Genomic DNA, 22,532 nt, shown 5'->3' with positions numbered 1-22,532 from the left:
CATATTTTTGCGTTAACCAACAAATACATTCATGCGCCAGGCCAATTCAATGACACAAATATACAATTTAAATGTTATAGAGGTTACGAGTGTCGAAAAATGAATTCCTTATCTCCAATTTTAAAGAATTATAAGGATTAAACTCATTTTTAAAGGAATGTTTTGGTGTATAAACTGGTCCAAGTCACTCACAAACATATCATAAAAGTCCTTCGGACTTTTATTTGTTTGTAAGGGAATTGGTCGAGTTTATACACCAATAAATTCCTCTAAAAGGGAGTTTAATCCTTTAATGTTGTGATTAAGAACGTTGTCAACAACAGTAGATTATAAAATGTGGACCGGAATCTCCAAGATTGTTCATATATTGACTTCCAGATGATGGTTATTGCTAAAGGACAATTTCTCATATTTCATATTGTTTCTTGCTCCCATAATAGCGAACCTTGAGTATATCTGTGATAGTACTGTATTTCCGTGTATTACTGAGCAATGATTGGAAAACCGCTTCCATTAGCATTTGATGGTTTCCATATGATCAAATTCCGGATTTGGCAGGTTATGAAAGATGCATTCATCCACGAACAATAAAGGAATTGATTTTAAGGAAGAGTTGTCATAATACTTTTATCATTCCGTTCCATTTAATATGTAGTTGGTATGTTTATAGTCTTTCTATACTTAAAATCGTAAATATTTATTATTTCTAAGAAAACTAATACCTAAATGTCATTGCTAAATGTTTATAACATGTGTTATAATCTTCATTTTTCTTTTGATTCATTAATTGATTTGTTCACAATTTTATTAAGAATCAAGATTAAAAAACAGTACCAATTTATTGAAAAATTGTCTGTAAATGTGTCTTTCTTTCTTATATATATACTTCATATCTTAGGAACACTCCTTATTGGGTAAAAGAAAAATATTTACACGAATAAGTAAGAGGGTAAAATTCTTAATTTTAAAAGGAGTTTAAGACATAAATTCAAAAATAGAACGTGCTCCAGTAGACGTGCTCTGTACAATTTGTGCAAATACAAAGGATAAAACATTTGAGAATGCATATATGTTCAAAAGAGCAAAGATAATGTACAAGTTTCAAATCTTAAAATCTAAAACCATCTTATCTGCCATATGTATTCTACAATATGTGGAGAGCAATTAAGTACATAAAATACTAGAAATTCATTGTCCATGAATATCCTCTCCTAGAATTCACACAATTCACTTCAGTTTCACTTTATTTCTAAATTTTTCAGAAGTTGTATTCGACGGATGTGTATTTTATAACAGACGTCACTCGTCAGTGACTCAATATTCATCGTTTGAGGTTTGCTGAGGTTTTGCAGATCGCAGAACACTGAAAAAGCAAGCATCAATACCGTAATGTCTTGATTGTTTTTGAAGAGTTCTTCCCATTTCTAGCATCCTATGATACGAGATCTTTGAGTGGAAGGAAATACTGCATACGAATTTCCCTAAATGACGGACAGAAGGTTAAAACGTGCATTATATCTTCATCCTCCCTGTGGCACAGCGGACATGTTGCATTTATTTTGTATTGACTAAATTTATGCTTGTCAGCCTGTACTAAGTATAATCCAGTGAGTATACGTGCTTAAACATGCTTTTCCTGACATCTAATAAATTTTGTGATGCATAGTCCCAGAATGGATGGTTATTTCCTATCTCCAAAATGGTTATGTTTAGGACTTTTAGTGATGACTTTGTATCTGCCGTTTCTTGTAATTCAGAAGTCCAATATTTGTGGATTGCTGATCTTAGGGTTTTTTCCAGACCAACTTTGAATGCGGTTTTCTATTTAGGTCAAGAATGTTTGGCGAATTGTACTGTTCTAGTAATAAAATTGATTGATGGAAGAAGCTTTTTGGATTATTGCTATTTACTGATATTTGTCTCTTAAGAATTCCTTTAGTTTAGAGTTGTCGCATGACACAATGGCGTGTAAAAGAGTCAGTTTCTTTCTGTGGATTTCTCCTTCAATGGGTAGAACACACAGTAGTAGATAAATAGCAGGAATAACTGTTCTTTTAGAGAATGATTGTATGCATCTGAGAGTTTCTTTGTGGAATTTTTCCAGCAGTTCCATTTGAGCTTTAGTTAGAATGAGGATTTCCAAACCGTATAAGAATCTTAGTAATACGTATCTTTTGTATATTGTATCAGAGATATTTGGGTTTAACCCGTTAGTTCCATGCAGACCTAAGTTCATTAGAGCATATTTGTTGGTACAGTTTCCTCTGACGCAGCGATAACATTTCACGACAAGTTCCAGGAATATGGTTGAAAGTTTTTTGAAGATTTGTAGTGGATAATTTTAGATTTAGATGGGTGGATATTATACTGATGTTGGTTTGCATATCTTTGTAGGATGTTAAGCATCATCTGTAGTTTGTCTGGGTTGAGCTTACACTACAAACCAGTAAAAGTCTGAAATGGCCTATATTTGTACTCGACTGTACTGATTTTTACTCGACAAGTCTGATTTGGTCTGATATTTACTTGATAATACTCGACTGTAGTCTGAACCATACTTAACAGTCTGAACTTGTACTCGACCAGTACTTAACCATTTTATTTTTGTCTGAACCATGTTCGACCTAGTCTGAACCATACTCGACCTAGTCTGAACCATACTCGACCTAGGCTGAACCATACTCGACTAAGTCTTAACCAACCTAGAGCTAATTTTTGTATCTATCTATTGTATTTCATCAATTTAGGAACTGTTTTTAACAGCTATTTCCCCTGGCTAGAAATTTGAACAACAATTTGAAATTTAAAATGTATTCAATATGGCATATTGAAACCAAAATTTCACAATAAACATAATATAAATTCAACACCATATTTATCAACACTTACATATATATATCACCTTTAAAATAAAAATAAAACAAACTAATCAAATAATCTCAAAACTGAATTGTGACTAATATTTTCAATGTTATTCAAATTTTTTTGAATGTTTCAGATATATTTTATGGTTACTGGACAATTTTCACCATTTACTTAAGCCTTGTAATGATTTATGGTGTCAGTTGAGTTTAGTTACGGTAATAATGCAGTGAACATTTTTTTTATTAAAATATATTTAAAATAGTATATAACGCAACTTAATAAATTTTAAAAATAACACCTTTGTTTTGTAAAACCAAGAATTTAAGATAATCGATGATAATAGAACTTCCATAGCAATCCTTGATAACCATTTAAAAAAGGAAATGTGTTCCAAAGTTGCAGAAAAAATTTATTTTAATTAAATTTAAATAACTTTTGTCAAAATTAAAGACATGGCATACAAGAAGCACTTTAATAAGGTTTATTTATCTCAGTACATGTGTGTTTTACAGGTAAAAAGAAAGCCCTTTTTTTCTTAAACTTGTGTATTACTTATCTAGTGAATTCAAAAGGCCTTGCGATTTAAGTTTCACAGGATGTTGCAATTTTTAATGAATGTTAATTAGAAATTAATACTCTCTGATCAGTTGTGATTTTTAATGAGTTTGCCCCAAGCAGAAGGTATTACTTTATACTTTACCACTAATCAGAAGAAAAAATTTATCTATTTCTTTAATTTTTTTATCCCCTTTTGATATATATCATATCCCAAGTTATAATAAGAATAGATATATTTCTAATATAAGGTTAAACAATTTCAGTGATTTTTTGGCTGTTGTTACCTCATTAAAAAGATAATTATATAACTATTGTATATAACCATGAAACCTATATAGGTTTTCTTTAGGAATTTAGGAAAATTAAGTTTAAAAAAAAAAAAAAAACACATGCCAAACAAGAAGCACCTTAATAAGGTTTTATTACCCTCAGTAAAGGTGTGGTTTTTAGTTAAAAGAAAACCTTTTTTTTAACAAAACTCTAAAACTTTAAAATTAATATAATTGAATTATTATATAGGATAATTTAATTTAACTATCTCTATTTGATAAATCTGAGAATCATGCAAGAATGTAAAAATATATTTTTATATATATCTTTATTTTATTGTGGCTGTTTTCATGTCAGAAAAAAAGAAATTAATTTTAACAGCTCAAATTAAAAAAAAATATAGGTTTTTTGGTCAAGTATGGTTCAGACTGGTCGAGTATTGTTCAGACCTTTAGTCGAGTATGGTTTAGACTGAAAAAATTTGTCGACTACAGATTGAGAATGGGTTAAGACTGTTTCAGACTGGTCGAGTAATAGTTCAGACTATTTTCAATGGCAAAGATAAGGGTCAATTACAAATCAGTACGGTCGAGTATGGTTAAGACTGGGGTCGAGTAATGTCGAGTAAAATTCAGACCAATTCAGACTGGTCGAGTAAAAATCAGTACAGTCGAGTACAGATATAGGCCATTTCAGACTTTAGCGGTTTGTAGTGTTAGTAATGCTACATCATCAACACAGGTTGGTGCTCCACCGTTTATTGTACCTAATATAAATCCTAATGAGTTTCCTTGAGGAGATCCTCTACAAATATTTTGTATAGGTGGGTTGATAGAATACCACCTTTTCTAACTCCCTGGAGGATATTAAAGCTTTCACTGATTTCTCCCTGCCATTCAACTTTGGGGGTGAGTCCACTGTAAAAATCTTTGATTAGTAACTAGATATCTTGGTGAGTTCCACGATCTAATAGTTTGTCAAGAAGAATGGTATGCTGAACGACATCAAAGGCTGATTGAACATCGACGGTAGCAAGATATAAGGATAATGATTTACTTATCTCACATTTACATTCTAAGATTATGAGACTTGCGAAGCGTGGCCATAAACCTTTAGTGAATCCGAATGGTAAGTCGGTACCAGAGTTAATGAAGAGTTTGCCAAGAATGCAAAATTCATGTAATTTTAACAGTACTGGGGTCACCTTAATGCCACGGTAACTATAAACTAGAGATGGATTTTTTATTTCTTTAAGACAGGCGTTAAGATTCATGATTTAAAATTGACTTGAACTTTTCTTTCCTGCAAGATTTTATTTAAAATTTTAGTCAGAGATGGGACAACGGTAGGTTATGCATATTTTAGGTGTTCAGCACAGATTCCGTGTTCATCTAATGATTTTCCTGTGTTGAAATTCTCAATTGCTTGTTTTACTTCCTTTTCTATGTATGGGTTGATTGATGGCATTTTCTGGCTGAATGTTTCCTCAAATATTTTCTGTCTAACTTAGCAGAGTTCCAGGTAAGAGTTGTCATATGAGCTCTCTTTAAGGATACTGAGATCTTCATAGTAGTTAGCGAAAGCGCGGCTTTGATTTCGGGATGAGAAGTCAAATTCATTATCGATCTCTATGCCAGATATTTCCATACGTATTTGGTTTTATTTCTAAAGTGAGTTTGTAGAATAGTTCGGTTGAAGGATTGTCTATAATTTGCTGGTATAGTTTTCACCTGTCAGTAGCATATTCTTGTTTCTGTTTGACTACGGAGTTTCTTTTTTTTTAATTTTAAGATCTTGTTTGCTTTGATGATTTTCTGGTTTGCCCAGAGCTTTCCATTTAGAGTATAGTTGTTTACAGGCTTTAAGATGTTTCCTGACTTTTGGAGAGGCTTTCCATTTCGGGCCTTTTAGCCTGGTCATGTTTGACGGGACTGCCGCATGCGACGCTTTGTGTAGGATGTCTGTAAGAATTTTGATGTTATCTGAAGTTGAGTTGTCTTCCTTTATGGCATTTAGTTTTCAGAAATAGTTTCACGGTACAGTTGTTTATCTATCTTATTTCATTTCAGTTTATAGACAGTTTTTTTTATTTTGATTGAAATGTTTTTCAAGCAGTGGAATAGCAATATTTGTAAGCATCGAGACAGGTACATGCGCTGTGACGTTCGAAGGTGTATTTTCCCAGATTTCATGATTACTATAGATATCACTTTTTGAGGTCAATATATAGTCAATTTGACAGGAAGATTGCCCTGAATGGTGGAAGAAAGTGATCTGTTCACCATAGTTTCCAACTGTTGATAAATTCATTTCTTGAGCAAAATGTTGCAGTAGCCGATCATGTTTGTTATTCCTACAGTTAGAAAGAATTCCGTTTAGATCTCCAGATACAATTATTTGATGCGTTGACTGATATTTCTCTATAATTGCATGAATTATATCAAGACAGTCTCCGTATTCATACTGTGAGTCAGTTTCCATAGTTGGCATATAACCGTTAATTAAACAGATATTCCAGTTAGAGGTTATCAATATAGAGACTATTCTATCATTTCCATCTGGAAGTTTTTGTATTTGATTGTTCCACAATTTGGGCCAGAGAATAGATACACCTGCCTGCCCTTTAGGAAGTTTGAATCCATCTAGTGGTTTGTTGGAGTCCTGACATCTGGTGTGGTTTTCCCATTCATGCAATAGGTTATGTAGGATGTTTGACTGACATTCCCAGAGGAAGTGTTCTTGAAGATATATGCTATGAGAATTGTCGAGAAGCGAGTGAAGAAGGAGGTATTGGATTTTATCCCTTCCATATTACATGTTGTTAATCTGGTGTTCTCGGTTCTACAAGTAGTTACAGTATTTCTGTTTTGTTCTTTTGATCTGGAGGTTTTTCCTGGAGGCAGTTGTCGCGAATGGGAGAGTTCGATTTGCTGTCCCCTGTTCTATTTGGAGTTTGTTTATTGTCTATGGTAGCTGTTCGAAAAGTTGTTTGTTGATCAGACTCCGGGGAGCTTTGAGTATACTCTGTTGGTATAGCATGAATTTCTGCAGTCGTGACACATTCCAAATGGTGAAGTTGAAATCATCCCTTCGTAAATTTTACGGAAGCCATCACGAGTTGGTTGACCGTTATGGAATAACCGTTTCACAGATGATATCGGATATGTTCCTTATGTCGTAACTACAATACCCTTCCCTTTTCACGAATGTGACTTACCGAATTAGACTATTTACCGGATTTGTAATAACATAAGCAACACGACGGGTGCCACATGTGGAGCAGGATCTGCTTACCCTTCTGGAGCACCTGAGATCACCCCCAGTTTTTTTGTGTCATCTGTTCTATTATTTGTCTGTTTGTCTTTTTATTTTTGGCCATGGCGTTTTCAGTTTGTTTTCGATCTATGAGTTTGACTGTCCCTCTGGTATCTTTCGTCCCTCTTTTAATGACTCGGGTGGAGATCGCGATTAATGTCAGCATGTACATTATGGATTGTTTCAGGAGCTTGATGGTTGATTGATCCTGAGTTAACTGATAGGGAAGAATTGCTAGCTGGGAGGTTCTCATTTTGGGGTTTGGATGGTTTTCCTAATGTATCGGCTGCAGAGACTTGTACAGGATGCTGAAACGTTTGTTGGTGCCGCCTATTTGCCTGCCCTCTTTGGCTGGAATCCAAAGACACAGCCTGTGGTAAGTTTTTAGCAGTTCTTGTTTGTAGGTTTGAATTAGTTGTAGGTCTAGATGAGTTTTGATGGATAATATTAGCCTCAAGAAATACTCTTTCATTGGACTAATTTAACAAGCACAACAATTGGACAAAATTGTCATTTGATTACTATATAGCACGATATAGGTCTTCCTCGCAAACTAATTTAAATTCGTGCAACCAACATATCATTATACATGTTATATACATGCATTTGTTCCATGCACAATGTGGAAACAAACTTTGAAAATCTAGATTGCCTTATTAGATGTATCTTTCTTAACTTGTTAGATCTAGAATTTGTTCTTATGGGAATAATCAAATTCAAATGGAAACTATTTTGCGCACATTTCTAAAATCCCTTCCATTCCCCTTTTTGAAGAAAAAAACAGTGAATCCGCCACTGATAAAAATCATGGCGTCATACAAAAATTCATGACATTGATATTCGAATAAAAAAGAAATAACTGTGAATAATTATAACATAAAATCTTTTTTTTTTTATCATTCGACACTCTTAGTGTACATTCTTCTATTGCGTAGGTGCATTTAACGATTATACATATTCCGATACAGACTTCTTAATTTCTGCTCCACAAATCTTGTCTATTTTTAAGTTAACTGAAATAATCATATGACTCGGTTCGGTCAGAGAATATTTTATATACATATCTATCTCGTTCTGTCCATATGACAGAAAAGGCAAGGAGAGATCAATATTATTGAACACATGATAGTGAAGATGACGAGCGTTAAATAAGAGAAGTCAGCATAATTTATTACACCTTTTGTGAAGGATCATAAACTGGTATCAAACGTTTGCTTGGTTTTTGTTTGGTTTTTTGTTTGTTTTAGCTGACTTTTTTTTTTATTTCTCTTTATGTGGTGTAGAAATTTTGTATCCACGGTGTATCTATTTAGATATTGTATGGTAACAAGCCTAAAACTGTTAGCACCTTATTTCCTGAAATGTTATCCCATAGCCTCTTTGAGTTCACGTAATTCAAACCTATTCTAAACTCATTAGATTTTTTTAAAATGATATCTGTCTAAATTTTCATTATCATGGTTATGAAACATTTTTATAAAGTCTCCTCACACTGATTCATTTGTCCAAAACCATACCCGAAACTTACATTTACAGCATTAGTATCTTGGCTGGTTGCGTCGAATTCTGATGCCATTTGGTGGTCCTGCAACTCCTTTCTTGACCATAATATTATACTGTTTTCCAGTCATGTACTATTTATCCTATTTTGTGAATGTTATATTGGGGGGACATCCCCTTCGACCTCCTTATCTTAGATTTAAACTTGGTATTTTTCATTCACAGCTGATAAAAAAAAAACACCCACCTACACATATTACCTTACATAGCATAACAGTTAATGCATAAAAACCCTTTGTAGCCTCCATTGCTATAATTAAACTTTAAAAAGTCTTTGCGTACAAGGAAGAAATTTAAGTAAGAGAAAGGATTGGCTGTGTGTTATTATGTGGATTAATGGATTGCGTTTTGACACGTCCAATTTACTAGGAAAAAGAAGGAAAGGGTATGTATGTTTGATTATAGAGCAATTTCAGTATTGATATGTATTGATTAAAATCTAATGATTTCAACAATTCTCAACACATATTTCTCTATTAATTTAAAATATTGCAATTAGACTTAATTTTGAAGTTTGCTATTTTTATTGAATATGCATTTTAACGGAATTTTGGTAAACGTCAATGAGACAGCAACCCAACGACGAAAATAACTAAACGATATCTAGAACAGTCTGCTATAATGAAAGATACCTATACGGTATGTCAGGATCTAAACCGCCTCAAGTCTAAAGAAGTAGTGCATAAATTAAACAAAACTATCAAAGATATACATTCAAAAGCAAATCGTCGTGTGAATCTTGAATGATCTTCCACAAATGGCAGAAAAGACAAAATGGACATTTTTATTTCAGATCGAGGTGCAATTGTCTATCTCCCTATACAACTATAATATGATATTTCTACATTCTAAGAATGTTTATCAGAACTATGCTGTTCTATCCCCAAACTTCACATTGAATTATAATGTAGCTTATTCATCTAGTTGGACACTGAAAGTTCAGATAAAAAACTGTTTATATTGTTGTATCTCTACCATTTTTCATATATTTTTGCTCTAAAACAATTATCAAAATTATCTTTCTTATACTATCCTCAAATTGATTGCATGATTTGAACTTAATCTTTGATTAATTCTCAGCAAATAAGGCATTACAGAATTGGGATACTACTAAATTCCAAAATACATGGTTGTCTTAAAAAAAATATAAGAAAATATCTTCTAAAGGGATGTTTTTTCTTGTAATGTGTTCTCCTCTCTCCCCCCCCCCCGCCCCCCCCTCTCTCCCCCCCCCCCCCCCCCCCCCGCCCTCCCTCTCTCTCTCCGTAACACGCGATTATTATCTATTTAAGGTGTTTGTTTATTCAAAATACAAGTGAGCAAACAGTTGCTTTTCAAGTCCATATATTCGATTTCAATTTCTATATCTTCCTCAATTATCTATTTTATTGCGCTTTTAAATTTCAAATCCATTTCCAAACATTTCGAAAAATTGGAGTTACATCATTACAACACTTAAATAACAAATAAAGCGATAAGGCATACGACAACCGCTGGTAAGATTCCAGACTTTGGGGCACACACATTAGTGTGTTTTAGATCTCAATGCCCCCCTTTAATACTTAATAAGTGGACCAATAAAGATTAATATAAAACTTGCAATAAAATGTGACAGACAAAACACTTTACTCTAAAATGGTTGATGCAACCCAAGCACAAAACAGTAACGATTCATGTATAATATAACAGACAAGGAATACATGTTCTAACATTTAAGTAGACTTTTACGTGTACTTCACGTATATACACTCATCATAGATACCAGAGGTAAAATTGTGTATGCCAGACGTGTGATTCGTGTACAACAGACTCATCAGTGACGCTCGAATAAAAAAAGTCAAAAAGGATCAAATAAAGCACGGAGTTAAAAAGCACTGAGGACCTACAAATCTATTCCTGTGGGAGAAAATCCTTCGTATTAAAAAAAAAAATCAAAGTTTTGTAAATATACATGTAACTGTAACTAGTAGCCTACTTAGCCTACCATAAAAAGGTGATAGGATTCAGTTTATTGTTAGATAATTTCGGATGAAATTTGTACAATTTGATACTACAATAGAACTAATAATAATAGAATTGCTATCAGATATACTGAATGAATAGCTTTTCCAAGATGTGAATAATATCATCGACAAACGAATTTATAGGTATAGATAATGGTGCATTGTTCTTTTTTGCAATGCTATAGCATGTATAGGATAGGATGGCTCTTAAATTTTAACATTATGTAATAATCCTTAGTAAACTGAAAGAAATGTGTTGTTAAACTGTTTTCTGTTTAAAGAAATATTTTCTACAAAATATTCTGAACAAAAGAGAAAATTTGTATGAGTAGATTTTACAATTTTTATCAGTTACACACTTTTCGTACGGTTGCCTATAATTGCTTACATCCACTTTATTTGAACTCTGTCGGATAGTTGTCTCATTGGCAATCATACCTCATCTGCTTATTTTTATATTGAAGGTCGTAAATATGTTTATTCGTTCTGAAAAATCTACTTCAAAGTTTTACTGCAGAAAAAAACAACCAAATTAAATCGCTACGTTTAACATTGGCACAATGTCATCAGAAACAAAGATTGCCCTAGCGGCCATGTTTTTCATTCGTTCAAAATTAAATAAGAATAAGATGTCAAAATTATTATCAACTACATTAACTTTTTTGTTGCCGTCTTTGTTAGATTTATTTGTATGTTTGTCTGAAATTTTTAGTCAGTTGCCCGACTAATTTTTTCATTATAATGGAGATATAAACAACTGTCACAGAAGTGGGAGGTGCAGCTAAATATAAAACCAGGTCTTACCAACCATTTTCTTTGGGAAATTCCTGTACCAAGTCAAGAATATGACATTGTTTACTATTTGTTCCCATTGGTTTATATAGTCTAACATTTGATTTTGTCAGGTTTTATGGACAAATGATTGACTTCCCCTTTTTTAAATTACCTTGAAATTCGATATTTTTCTTAATACTCTTTTGTAAAGAAACTACCAGTTGTTTGCATGATGCGGGTTATGTTTTTATATCGTATATTCTATGATGGTATGGTTGTGCTTGATTTTCATATGATGAAGACGTATTCTTTCAATCAGTTAAATTAAGGTCTAGAGGTGGCATGTCAGTAACTGCTAGTAGTCCTTTGTTAAATTATGTTGATTATTGTCATTTTGCTGAGTTTCTTCTGTTACCTAACATCGGACTCGGACTTCTTTTAAACTGAATTTTACTGTGCGTATAGCTGTGTGTTTGTTTATTCCACATTGGCTAGAGGTATAGTGGATAGTTGAGATCTCACAAAACATGTTTAACCCCGCCGCATTTTTGCGCCTGTCCCAAGACTGGGACCTCTGGCCTTTGTTAGTCTTGTATGTTTTGTTTTTTTTTAATTTTGGTTCATTTATATGTTTCGGAGTTTAGTGTGACGTCCATTTTCTCTGAACTAGTATACATTATTGTTTAGGGGCCAGCTGAAGCCCGCCTCCGGGTGAAGGATTTTCTCGCTTTGTTGGAGATCCATTGGTGGCTTTTGGCTGTTTTCTGCTCTTTGGTCGGGTTGTTGTCTCTTTGGCGCATTCCCCGTTTATATTTTCAATTTTTTACCATACATTCCTGCTCAGTATACTTAAAATAAGACAAATGAATCACAGGCACTTGTTTCTGACAATTTTTCCCATATACCTTAATATAACACAAGGTACTTAACTCGCATTTTTGAAGAATGTCACCCAGCCGCAAACTTCCGTTATATTTCGGTTTTTGCGGTTATCTATCCCACTGAAACTTGTTATCCCGTAAATCAACATTAAATTATCTACACTATGGTGTATAACACACCTATTTTTATTATCGATATCATTCGTAATAGGCCTTCCAAGTATGTCAACCGTAATTATTTCGTCTTCTCACAGCCCTTTAGAAATATTATTCTCGCAGTGAATGATTAATTATATAAAGTATTTACCAAAAACCTGTTAGTTTTTCTCTGAATAGAACTTATCATCCAGAGAGTAAATTTGTCAAAGATTCTGTGAAAAAAAAATCTAATAACTGTGATTTGATGTATGTCTAATGAGTTACGAGTTCTTTTTTTAGACTCAAATTTTCACGGTCAATCAATGTCATTCAGAATCTCTCTAGACTACATATAAAATTGAGATAACTCCAAAAAACATTTATTTTTAGCAATTAGATTTGACCAAACGGAAAGCGAGATATGTATAAGAGAGGGGAAAGATACCAAAGGGACAATTATAATTAACGATTTACTGCGATATTAATATTTCCAAAGGGCTGTGAGAAGACGAAATAATTACGGTTGATATACTTGCTGCGAATGATTTCTACAACAAAGGTAGGTGTGTCATACACCATTGTGTCGATAAATCAATGTAGAATTACGGGATAACAAGTTTTAGTGGGGTACACAAACGAGGAATCGAAATATAACGAAAGTTCACGACCGATTTTCATTTTTCAAAAATGTGAGTTAAGTACCTTGTGTTATATTAAGGTAAATAAGTGGGCGCAATCTCAGAGACAAGTGCCTGTGAAGTGAATTCAGAGAAGAAGTCGGAAATATGAAAATTGTACGGACGCCGAATATAAACTTATAAATCACAAGATGTTTTCCAGTCATCAAAATATGTCGCCTTAAATTTTCAGAGGAGAAAATATTTTATAATTGGCCAATTCAAAACAAAGATTGCCTCTTTAGATTTGTGATCATATTTAATTTCCAGTCGTACCGAAATCAGAAAATAGAGAACATTGCATACTATTTCTGCCACGTTTGGTTCACATTTGATTGGTTGTTTCAGAGGCGATGAAGTAAATGTTAATTATCTAACGATGGACCGACGTTCGAACAGGTGAACATGACTTTATGGCTAAGTTAGCTAAAAAAAGGGAAAGATAAATAACTTTGCTTTTCTACGCATATAAAGAGAAAAAATAGAAAAATATTTCTTATCCTCCTTTACATTTGTTCAGTGTGAGTTGTTATAGAATAATAAACAGCGGAAATTCTTCAATGTTCTTTGCATCAGTTACCTAATATAAAAAATCACACTTTTAGAACATATAAAACCTAGGAAAACTTCCAAACACAAAACATATTACATATTAATATTAACTTTGAAGTGAAATATGACTGGAAATCAACAACCAAATTCAAACAACATTCCACAAAAAAATTCCTTGCATAAATAAAATTGGACTACATTAGATTAACGTTTGTCATATTGTTGATATAATGACATTATTACTCTGTTAATGAATTCTTTATGTATACTTCAGATAAATGTAAATTATTAGAGTATAACTTGATGATACAACTGTACGATGTCAGATGAAGAGATATATAACCGTGACGACAGCTGTTTCAGTGAAGAAACTATACTACATAAATCTATTAAAGATACTCGACCAGATTTACTTCAGTGCTGGTTCGCCTCTCAGGAGTGGGATGATGTTAATACCGGTAATAGATGGAACCAAACTCCTCTTCATTATGCTGCAATAAACACAAATACATATGTGCTAGAACTGCTCCTGCAGGTGCCGAGAGTTGATGTCACAAAGCAAGATTTAAACGGGTACAATGTTTTACACAGTTTAATTTACAACATTGTTGCTATAGACGATTGGCAAAGAACCATTCAAGTCCTACTAAGTTTAGGAATTGATATTAATCAACAAACTAAGCATGGATATTCCATACTTCACTTAGCAAGCAGAAATACTATCCCACCATGTGTCCTACGGTTTATCCTCGAGTCGTGCGCTGGGTTGGACGTAGACATGATAAACAAAGATGGTGAAAATTTCCTTCATTCTTTTGTACAAAGTATAAACAAAACAAGCCCTGTCTCCGATGAATTTAAAGACAGATTTGCACTACTTGACGACATTGTTAGAGGAAAAGTATCTTGCTGTGCTCATAAGAATTTAATAACGTTGTTGAAACAAAGAAATTTAAATGGTACAACCCCTTTTCTTCTGATAATAAACCATTTCGATAGATATCGAAACGTGAATGCCATCAAGGTTTTGCGGAAAATGTCTGATGCTGGAGGATGCTCAACGATAGCAGACAATCTAGGAAACTATCCAATTCATTATGCTATAGCCTGCTTGCGCAAAGCACCTGTTAAGTTGCTGAAAATGCTCATTGAAACCGGAGCCGACGCTAATGCTAAGAACATATATGAGCAGTCGACAGCCCATTTAGTGAGAGTTGATAGCAAAGATTTAACGTTTGAAAGAATCAAATCAATTGTAAATGTAATGAAAACAACAGACATTGAATTTAACGCATCTGATAAATGGGGCTGTTTTCCGTTAATGTATATAAGTGCATTTTACGATTCTGATTGTCTCCCATTTCTGAATGATATAACTACAGCATCGACCGTTCTAAACGCAGTAGACAACAGTGGGTCGTCTGCATTGCATTATGCTGCCTACCACGATTCTGGCGCTTTTGTCAATTTGTTGATTCAAAATGGAGCAAGAAATGACATCAGAGACAAACTAGGAGAATCTCCTATCGAAACAGCAAGAAGTCACTTGAGAATAAGTTCAGAAGAAGCTCTACTTAAATGCTCAACAACGGAAGAGCTTTACGACAGAAACCAACAGTTTTTTGAAAATTTTAAGTCATTGCAAACATCAAAAAAATTAGAAATGAAAATGGACCAATTTGTTGAAGAACTTCTTGATCACAAATATAGAAATAAAGGAGAAGAAGAGGAAAAAATCAATTCCACTATATGCTTTTTTGTAGAGTTACTATGCAAACAAGTCTCAAAATACGACTCAAGATTTGAAATGACAGTTTTTCAGTCCGGTAGTTCAAAAGAAAAAACAAAAGTAAATGCTCCAGATGAATTTGATTTTGTCCTTTGTTTAGATAGAATTGCTGAATTTTGTGACATCAAAGAAAGAAATAGTCCCAAAGAGAGAAATCGTCCTAAAGAAAGAAATAGTCCCAAAGAGAGAAATCGTCATAAAGAAAGAAATAGTTCCAAAGAAAAATTCAACAGTAATGTATTGAAGCTTAAACCTATTGAAGGCCATCAAGACGTATTGGAATTTTTTGATGAAAATGGACTTTTCATTTCACCGCCTATATTCATGTACCTCCACAAATATTTGAATCGAGCCTTACACGATCCGAGTTTATGGAAGAATGATGAAATCCGTAATCTGTGTTACGTTTTCGAAATGCCATTCTTGCAAAAAGATATGAAAACGACAGTCTTTATGGTACGTCTTCTATGGTTTGGTTGTAAACATAAACAACTAAGGATTAAGATAGACATGGTTCCTGCCGTCAGAAAAACAGCTTGGTGGCCAATCGATCCTAATTCGTTACCAATGATGACTCAGAATATCCATGATGCTGGCTGTCTGCTTTTACTTGACACAACTTCCGACGAGCAATCGTTCACCTCTGAATATCTCAAAGAATTCATAGTGGATACTATTGATCGAATAAGACCAGTACAAACCAATTTACGCGTCTCTACGGCGCCAGCAGAAGTTTGCCTTATGGAGACTTTTCCGCAAAAAGTACGCGATAGTTACGCGCTTGCAAAGCTCTTTGTTGACATCTGCAATGTAACTGACATAAGTAGCTATATGTTGAAAAACTGCACATTTCACGTATTACAAGAACTTCACTGGAACCCAAATACACCAGATGACATTTCTAAATTGCCATCACTAATGGAACTTACCGTGTTAATATTTATGAAACTTTTAGCCTACAACAAAAAATATTTTTTGCCTAGATTCTTCCTACCTGAAGTCAACATTTTTCCTCAAGACCAAGACATTCAAGATAAACAGCATGAAAAATGGGAAATTAAATTCGTTCTAAAAATCTTAGGGCAGAATGTGACATTAGATAGTGATGAAAGTGATGATTATGATGATTATCATGATGATGACACTTCTGATGATGATGATATTCAAGACAATAGTGAAGATAATCTTGAACTTGATGATACTGATGAGTAAATAGTTTTGTCAGTATGAAATATACACTTCAATTTTTATCTAGTGGTTTTAACAAATGAGAAGAATATTTTTTTTATTCAACAACATTTCGCATCAGGTTTGTTGGAAATAAATAACAAATAAATGCGTATTTCTTTTATAACTTGTGATTTATAAAATGTAAGTCGTAGTGTATGAGCATGTGAACTCAGTTATATTTTCAATCGTCCTAGGATATATAAAATTTCTTATGGTTTAGAACAGTTGCTATAAAATAAAAAAAAATCTGCTTACCCTTCCGGAGCACCCGAGAACACCCCCGGTTTTACTGTGGTTCGTGTTGCTCCATCTTTAGCTTGTTACGATTGTAGTATTTTGTAAACTGTTGTCTGTCTTTACGTTTTTTGTAGTTGTTTTTTTGTTGTCAAGATATTGTCGGGGTTTTTTTTCGACTTATGACTTTATATTATCCTTTTTGGTGAATTCCTTCTCTTTTTTTCCTATGCACTTTAGTTGACTACCTGTTTGCTCAAAAGGAAGAGCACTGAATCTTTGTAGACTCAATTAAAAAAGGAACTTTAAAGCAAACTGATTTTTTGTTCTTATGCTGTGTTGTTACATCACTGTCCAAATTTAGGGGAGGTTGAGCGCTCACAAACATGTTTAATCTAGCCAGATTCAATATATGCCTGTCTCAAGCCATGAATCGGTTTTTCATATTTGTTTTTCGTAAATTGTATTGTTATCAATTATGCCGTTAGCTTTTCTCGTTTTTAGCTGATTATACGGTATGATTGCTTATATCAATCACATTGAAATGGTTTTTACTTACTTTCCAATAGATTTTACTGGTTTCATTCCGTCAATTAGACACATAGATAAAAGCTGTAACAGCACAGATCATTGCATCGTGTGTGTGTGTGGGTGGGGTGGGGGTGGGTGGGGGGTGGGGGGGGGGGGGGGGGGGGTGGGGGGGGGGGGAGGAGGGGTGTGTTTGTGTGTGTGTGTAAACACGTGTACTTTAATAATTAAAACAAAGATGCAGTATGCAAATAATTCAGCACAACATTAAAAGTACATATAAAACACTAAGATACTAAAAAAAAGATGAAATTTAAAAGTTTGCGACTTAATCTGGTCAGTTCTGTTATAAAGGCAAACTTTATATACATTTTTTGCAATATCTGAAATGTCAAATGAGCATTATATGTAAGTAACAGCTCTGTTAATCTTTTCACAAAAAATCAGAGAATCTGTATCTGGCTATTACATAGAAATTCAGAAAGTACGCTGCACAAAATAATTTTAATAAATAGTGCAAGTTCGGCAGGCATATCAAAATATGATTTGTATGATTTTTTTAGAAGTATTTTTTTCACCTCCGGAGTCAGTGTGCATGAAACAAGATCTAGAGCTACGATATGCATCTACTGTATTCTGTAACCAGCTGGCATAATGAGACCCAAAAAATCCAATGTAAGCTAGTTAGGAAACATAAAAATGATTGAAAGGGTATTAAAATACCACCAAGCAAAGCAACAACAGTCAGAACAAATCCAGGAATTATATTCTGTAATATGTGAAGCTATTTTCAGTCCCAAATTGGTCTGGTAATCTATTTCATAGAGAAGCAGCGGTGAAACGAAAAGGCTTCGTACATGATGTATTTCTGTAGGATGTTACTGTATCGCATAAATATTTCAAGTGTTTGATATCAAGCAAATTTGTAATCATAAAGGAGCCAAAGAAAAATCTTAAAGCTTTTTCTTACAATTATTAAAGTACTGTAACAGTAAATGGGCTATTTCATGGCTTTTGGTAAAATTTTGCGTACAACTTTTGCTCGTTAAACTATTATAACTAAAACTCGAAATAATTATGCATTTATCTCTTATATTTTCTGCAAATATTACTGAATTAATTATTTCAAAATAATTTTAATGCGCATGTGAATAAAAACCGCATAAAATTGGCGAAAAACGTTCTAAAATTTGTCTTAAGATCATCAGATCTCCAATTACATGTGCTTCGATTGTTTTTAAAGTGTAGGACCTGTTGTCCACTAAATACAAGTGTATTTACTTTACTTCGTTGCTTTCTATGGGCATTTACCAACTTCTTTCTTGATGAGCCAACTTTAAACCGATATAATTTACTCTTTCGATTTGAATTGTACTTCCTCAGGAACTATGTACCCTTTAACACTTTTTATACCAAGCGTATTGGCGGCCTTATGATTATTTTATATCTATCAAATGGAAATTGTACATTGTATGTACCAACAACATATCAACTTTTGAGTTTTAAAACAAATCTAAGAGTGTTTTCTTCGCCAATCTATGTGCTTTTTATACAAATGTTCATCTTTTTTCAAAGAATCAATTCAGTAATGTCTCAGGGGTAAAAGCATTATTTTTAGAAATTCGATTATACACGTAGTTCAACGAGCCAAAGTTGTATGCAAAATTTCACAAAAAAAAATCTGTGACACAGCCCATTTACCTAACCTTGATCTTAATAATCTGGATCCTAATCCAATTCTTTTTAAAATATTCAGCCTCTGTGTCGCCTTTCTACTAAAGTTACTTAAATGTGCGTCTTTATGTTGGTAATTTATATCAATTCCAAGTTAGTAGACAGTCTCTTGGAATTTTAAGATAATTTGCTGAATTTAGATTGACGTATTTTTTGTTTTGCAAAGATTTTTCTTTACAGTAAGGACCTGTAATTTATAAGGATTTGCTTGCATTTTATTTTATTTTATTCATTTGAACCAACCTAACTATCACTTTAGACTCAGCTTGTCATGTAGATTTGAGACTGTAATAATCTGGACGACTGTAACTGTTTCTTAACAACAACAAAAATTAATATCGTTTATGAAGTTATAAAACAAAAAAGGATCCCTGAATTAAGCCTCGATGTACCGTGAAACTTTTGGATTACAGACCAGCTACCCAGAACACTACTTACCTAGCCATAACTTGTGATGTTTTCCAGTGCAGGATCCTTCTGGCTTTTCTATACCGGACTCTAATTTTTCTTCCGTTAGTTCGAAGTTGACATCTCTTCCTTTCTAATATCGATCAATGTGATGTTTGAATTGAAATCTTCATATATAATGTAGTGATCTTCCCAGTATCTGTTCATAATGGTGTTTAAAGTTTGAGCTGTAACAATTTTGTCTAGTAGAATATTCCAATATTTGACCACTCTCAGAGCAAAAGAATTCTTCCTTGGCGATGTTTTGGCCCTCTGATGATAATGTTTTAAATTGTTTCCTCTGATGCTCGATCTATGTGCCATATCTTTCCATAGTTTTAGCAGTGTGCTTGCATTTTCGTCATATTTACCGTTTATGATCTTCTATACCTCTATCATGTCGCACCTCAGTCGACGGTATCTTAAAGTTGTTAGTTTAAATTTCTTTAGTTTTTCTGGGTATGTTAAAATTCTGAGTTCTGGGATTTGTTTCGTTGCCTTTCTCTGCACTCCTTCTATCTGTCCTATATGTTTTGCTGTGAATGATGTCCATATCGAGTTTGCATAGTCTAGCTGTATCCTTACAAGTGTTGAATGTATCATTATTCATGAATTGAAGAGTTCTTCTCAACAATTATGGTAATTTAAACAATAATAAAATTTTAGTTGTTTTGGACACGTTGTTTCATTGTTCAACAAACTTTAGACGGAGTGCAAGGACATTAACCCACCACACCCTACCCAAAATTTTTGTTTGCTGCTTATATTTTTTATAAGTACATATTTTGTATGCAGTCTTTACTAAATCGTCATGACTTTGAAGAATAGTACTTTGATACATTTTGACATTTGATGGATGGTGCTGTGATCCAAAATAGATGAACAATCAATGTGTATGGCGGAATTTATCTTATTTAGGTGCTGGAAGCCCAGTTACCACCTCTTCAGTTCTGGTTGCCCTTTACTGAATCAATGAAAAACATGATTATATTTTCATTGAATGATTTATTCGTTGGCCTCTTGAAAATCTCACTGTTGTTATAATGTTGTTGTAAAACTAAAGCCATGACAAATTCACCAATTCTAAAATGGTGTTGTTTTTTTTATTTATGAGACAAATAATTGAATCTAGACATAGAAGCTAATTGTATGTCATATGTATTACTTTATTCAAACTCCCCATTTACGTATAGTGTCAGTTTTGTATATTCGATATCATATACAATAACGTTAAATATTTAGGTGTCGTCCGCAAAGTGGAAAGTTGGTGATTCCAGAGATTCTGGTAGGTCGTTGATAAAGATTACATATAGGAGTGGTACTCATACACAACGAGTATCCCGCGGAGATCGCAAACGCATGGGGAAGTAAAATCTGGATCCGAGGATTATGCTCCGTGGGAATCGGATCGAGATTTTACTTCTCCACCGTTTACGGTCTCATGTTATTGCTCATCGGGATCGGATCCCTCCACTTATTTTGGATCGTGATATACCTGGTGTGTAATACAGACACTTGCGGGAATCCTGATGTAACTTTATGCCAAGAACACTTTTTACCATTGACTCCTAATTGTTGTACTCTTCCTGATAAAAAAAACTGTCGATCCAATTTTGTAAGTTGGTCATTAATACCGTTTGAAACTAGTTAATTATGTAGTAGCCAATGTGATACTTTATCAATTTTTTTGGGGTAGTCCATATAAAAGCAGTCGATCGAGTACCGCCTATGTCTAGTGCCTCTGTCCATTTGCCAAGTACTTCTAGGAGCTAAAGAGCTGTATATCGGCCTGATATAAACCAATACTGACGTTTAGTAAAGAATGCGTTCCTCTTCATAAATCCTATGATAGGTTCTCTTACAATGCTTTCAAGTACTTTACAAGCCACAGACGTAAAGCTGACTGGCCAATAGTTGAGTCATAGTTACCAGCTTGGCACTTATTTCTTTTCTTGAAGATTGCACTAATTAATGCACTCCTCCACATACATGGTACTGTAGATTTGTTTATAGATTGGTTGTATTTGTTTCTTTCATAAATCTGGGATGAAGACTGTCTAATCCAGGTGATTGTCCTTATTTCAATCTCAATAGTGCTTTTAAATAGTTACTGTATCTTTGTTTACCGTCAGATTCCCCATACCATGTTAAATTTCTTTGTGCTCAGTGAAGTGTAGTCGCTGCACCATCTGCTTGGCAAGTTCGTTGGTGAATACACTGCTAAATAATTCAGCCAGGATTTCTGCCTTTTCCAAGTTAGTGTCTGTTTTCTTTGTTATTGTGTCCTTCTTTGTGAAGGTCAGCAATACCTGACCGTGTCTGAATTCGACTTGGATTTGATGTAGGACCATATCGCCTTGTCTTTATTTGAATTGTCTTTCTAGTATTTTTTTATCCTTCTGGTTATGGACTTTACTTTCATTTGTTGTTTTATGTCGATGTGGTATGATTTTAACAAAGATACTGAATGTCAGGAAAACCATTTGCTAATAATTTGTCCAATGGTATATCATGAGATAAAAAATGAAAACAACGCTTTATAAATTGTTTAGCGCTTTTCTGTATTTACCTTCATCAGTAACGCTCAAAGCCGAATATGTGAAAGCCAGTGATGTATAAGAACCGAAACAGTTGAGGAGCTTTATGACCAAAAAGGACCTACAAATAGCCAAATCAATATAAGGACAACTTTGCCTGAGGGAGTTATTATCACTTTAATATATCAAGATATTTTGGCCTCGAGCATGACTGAAGAGACATCGATTGTCGAAATGCGCATCTGGTGCAGAAAAATTGGTACCGTTTATGTTATTACTACCACTGGGTCGATGCCTCTGCTGGTGGACTGAAAGTCCCCGAGGGTATCACCAGCCCAGTAAAATACGGATTTTGTGTTCTTGAAATTTGCTGTTACAAAATTTTGGAAATTATTTAAAATTAAGGAATGTATCTCCCTCATGCAAAGCTCTGAATCCTT

General features: G+C 33.8%; 1 protein-coding gene across 1 annotated transcript; it reads left to right on the top strand.

Moving 5' to 3' along the window:
• The first annotated feature begins 8,854 nt into the window (after window positions 1-8,854).
• On the top strand, window positions 8,855-16,724 carry LOC127709139 (uncharacterized). Its single transcript, XM_052214529.1, has 2 exons — window positions 8,855-8,953; window positions 13,868-16,724. The coding sequence occupies exon 2, from the start codon at window positions 13,913-13,915 to the stop codon at window positions 16,592-16,594; it is 2,682 nt and encodes an 893-aa protein (XP_052070489.1). The 5' UTR covers window positions 8,855-8,953; window positions 13,868-13,912; the 3' UTR covers window positions 16,595-16,724.
• Window positions 16,725-22,532: the final 5,808 nt, after the last annotated feature.

The sequence above is a fragment of the Mytilus californianus genome, unplaced genomic scaffold (assembly GCF_021869535.1).
Source record: "Mytilus californianus isolate M0D057914Y unplaced genomic scaffold, xbMytCali1.0.p SCAF_1, whole genome shotgun sequence".
Classification (NCBI taxonomy): Eukaryota; Metazoa; Mollusca; class Bivalvia; order Mytilida; family Mytilidae; genus Mytilus; species Mytilus californianus.
The sequence above is the reverse complement of the archived record's forward strand: the minus strand, read 5'-3'. Positions and strand labels throughout refer to the sequence as shown.

Coding starts and splice junctions, on each gene's coding strand:
- LOC127709139 (XM_052214529.1), top strand. CDS start 13,913: ATGTCAGATGAAGAGATATATAACCGTGACGACAGCTGTTTCAGTGAA.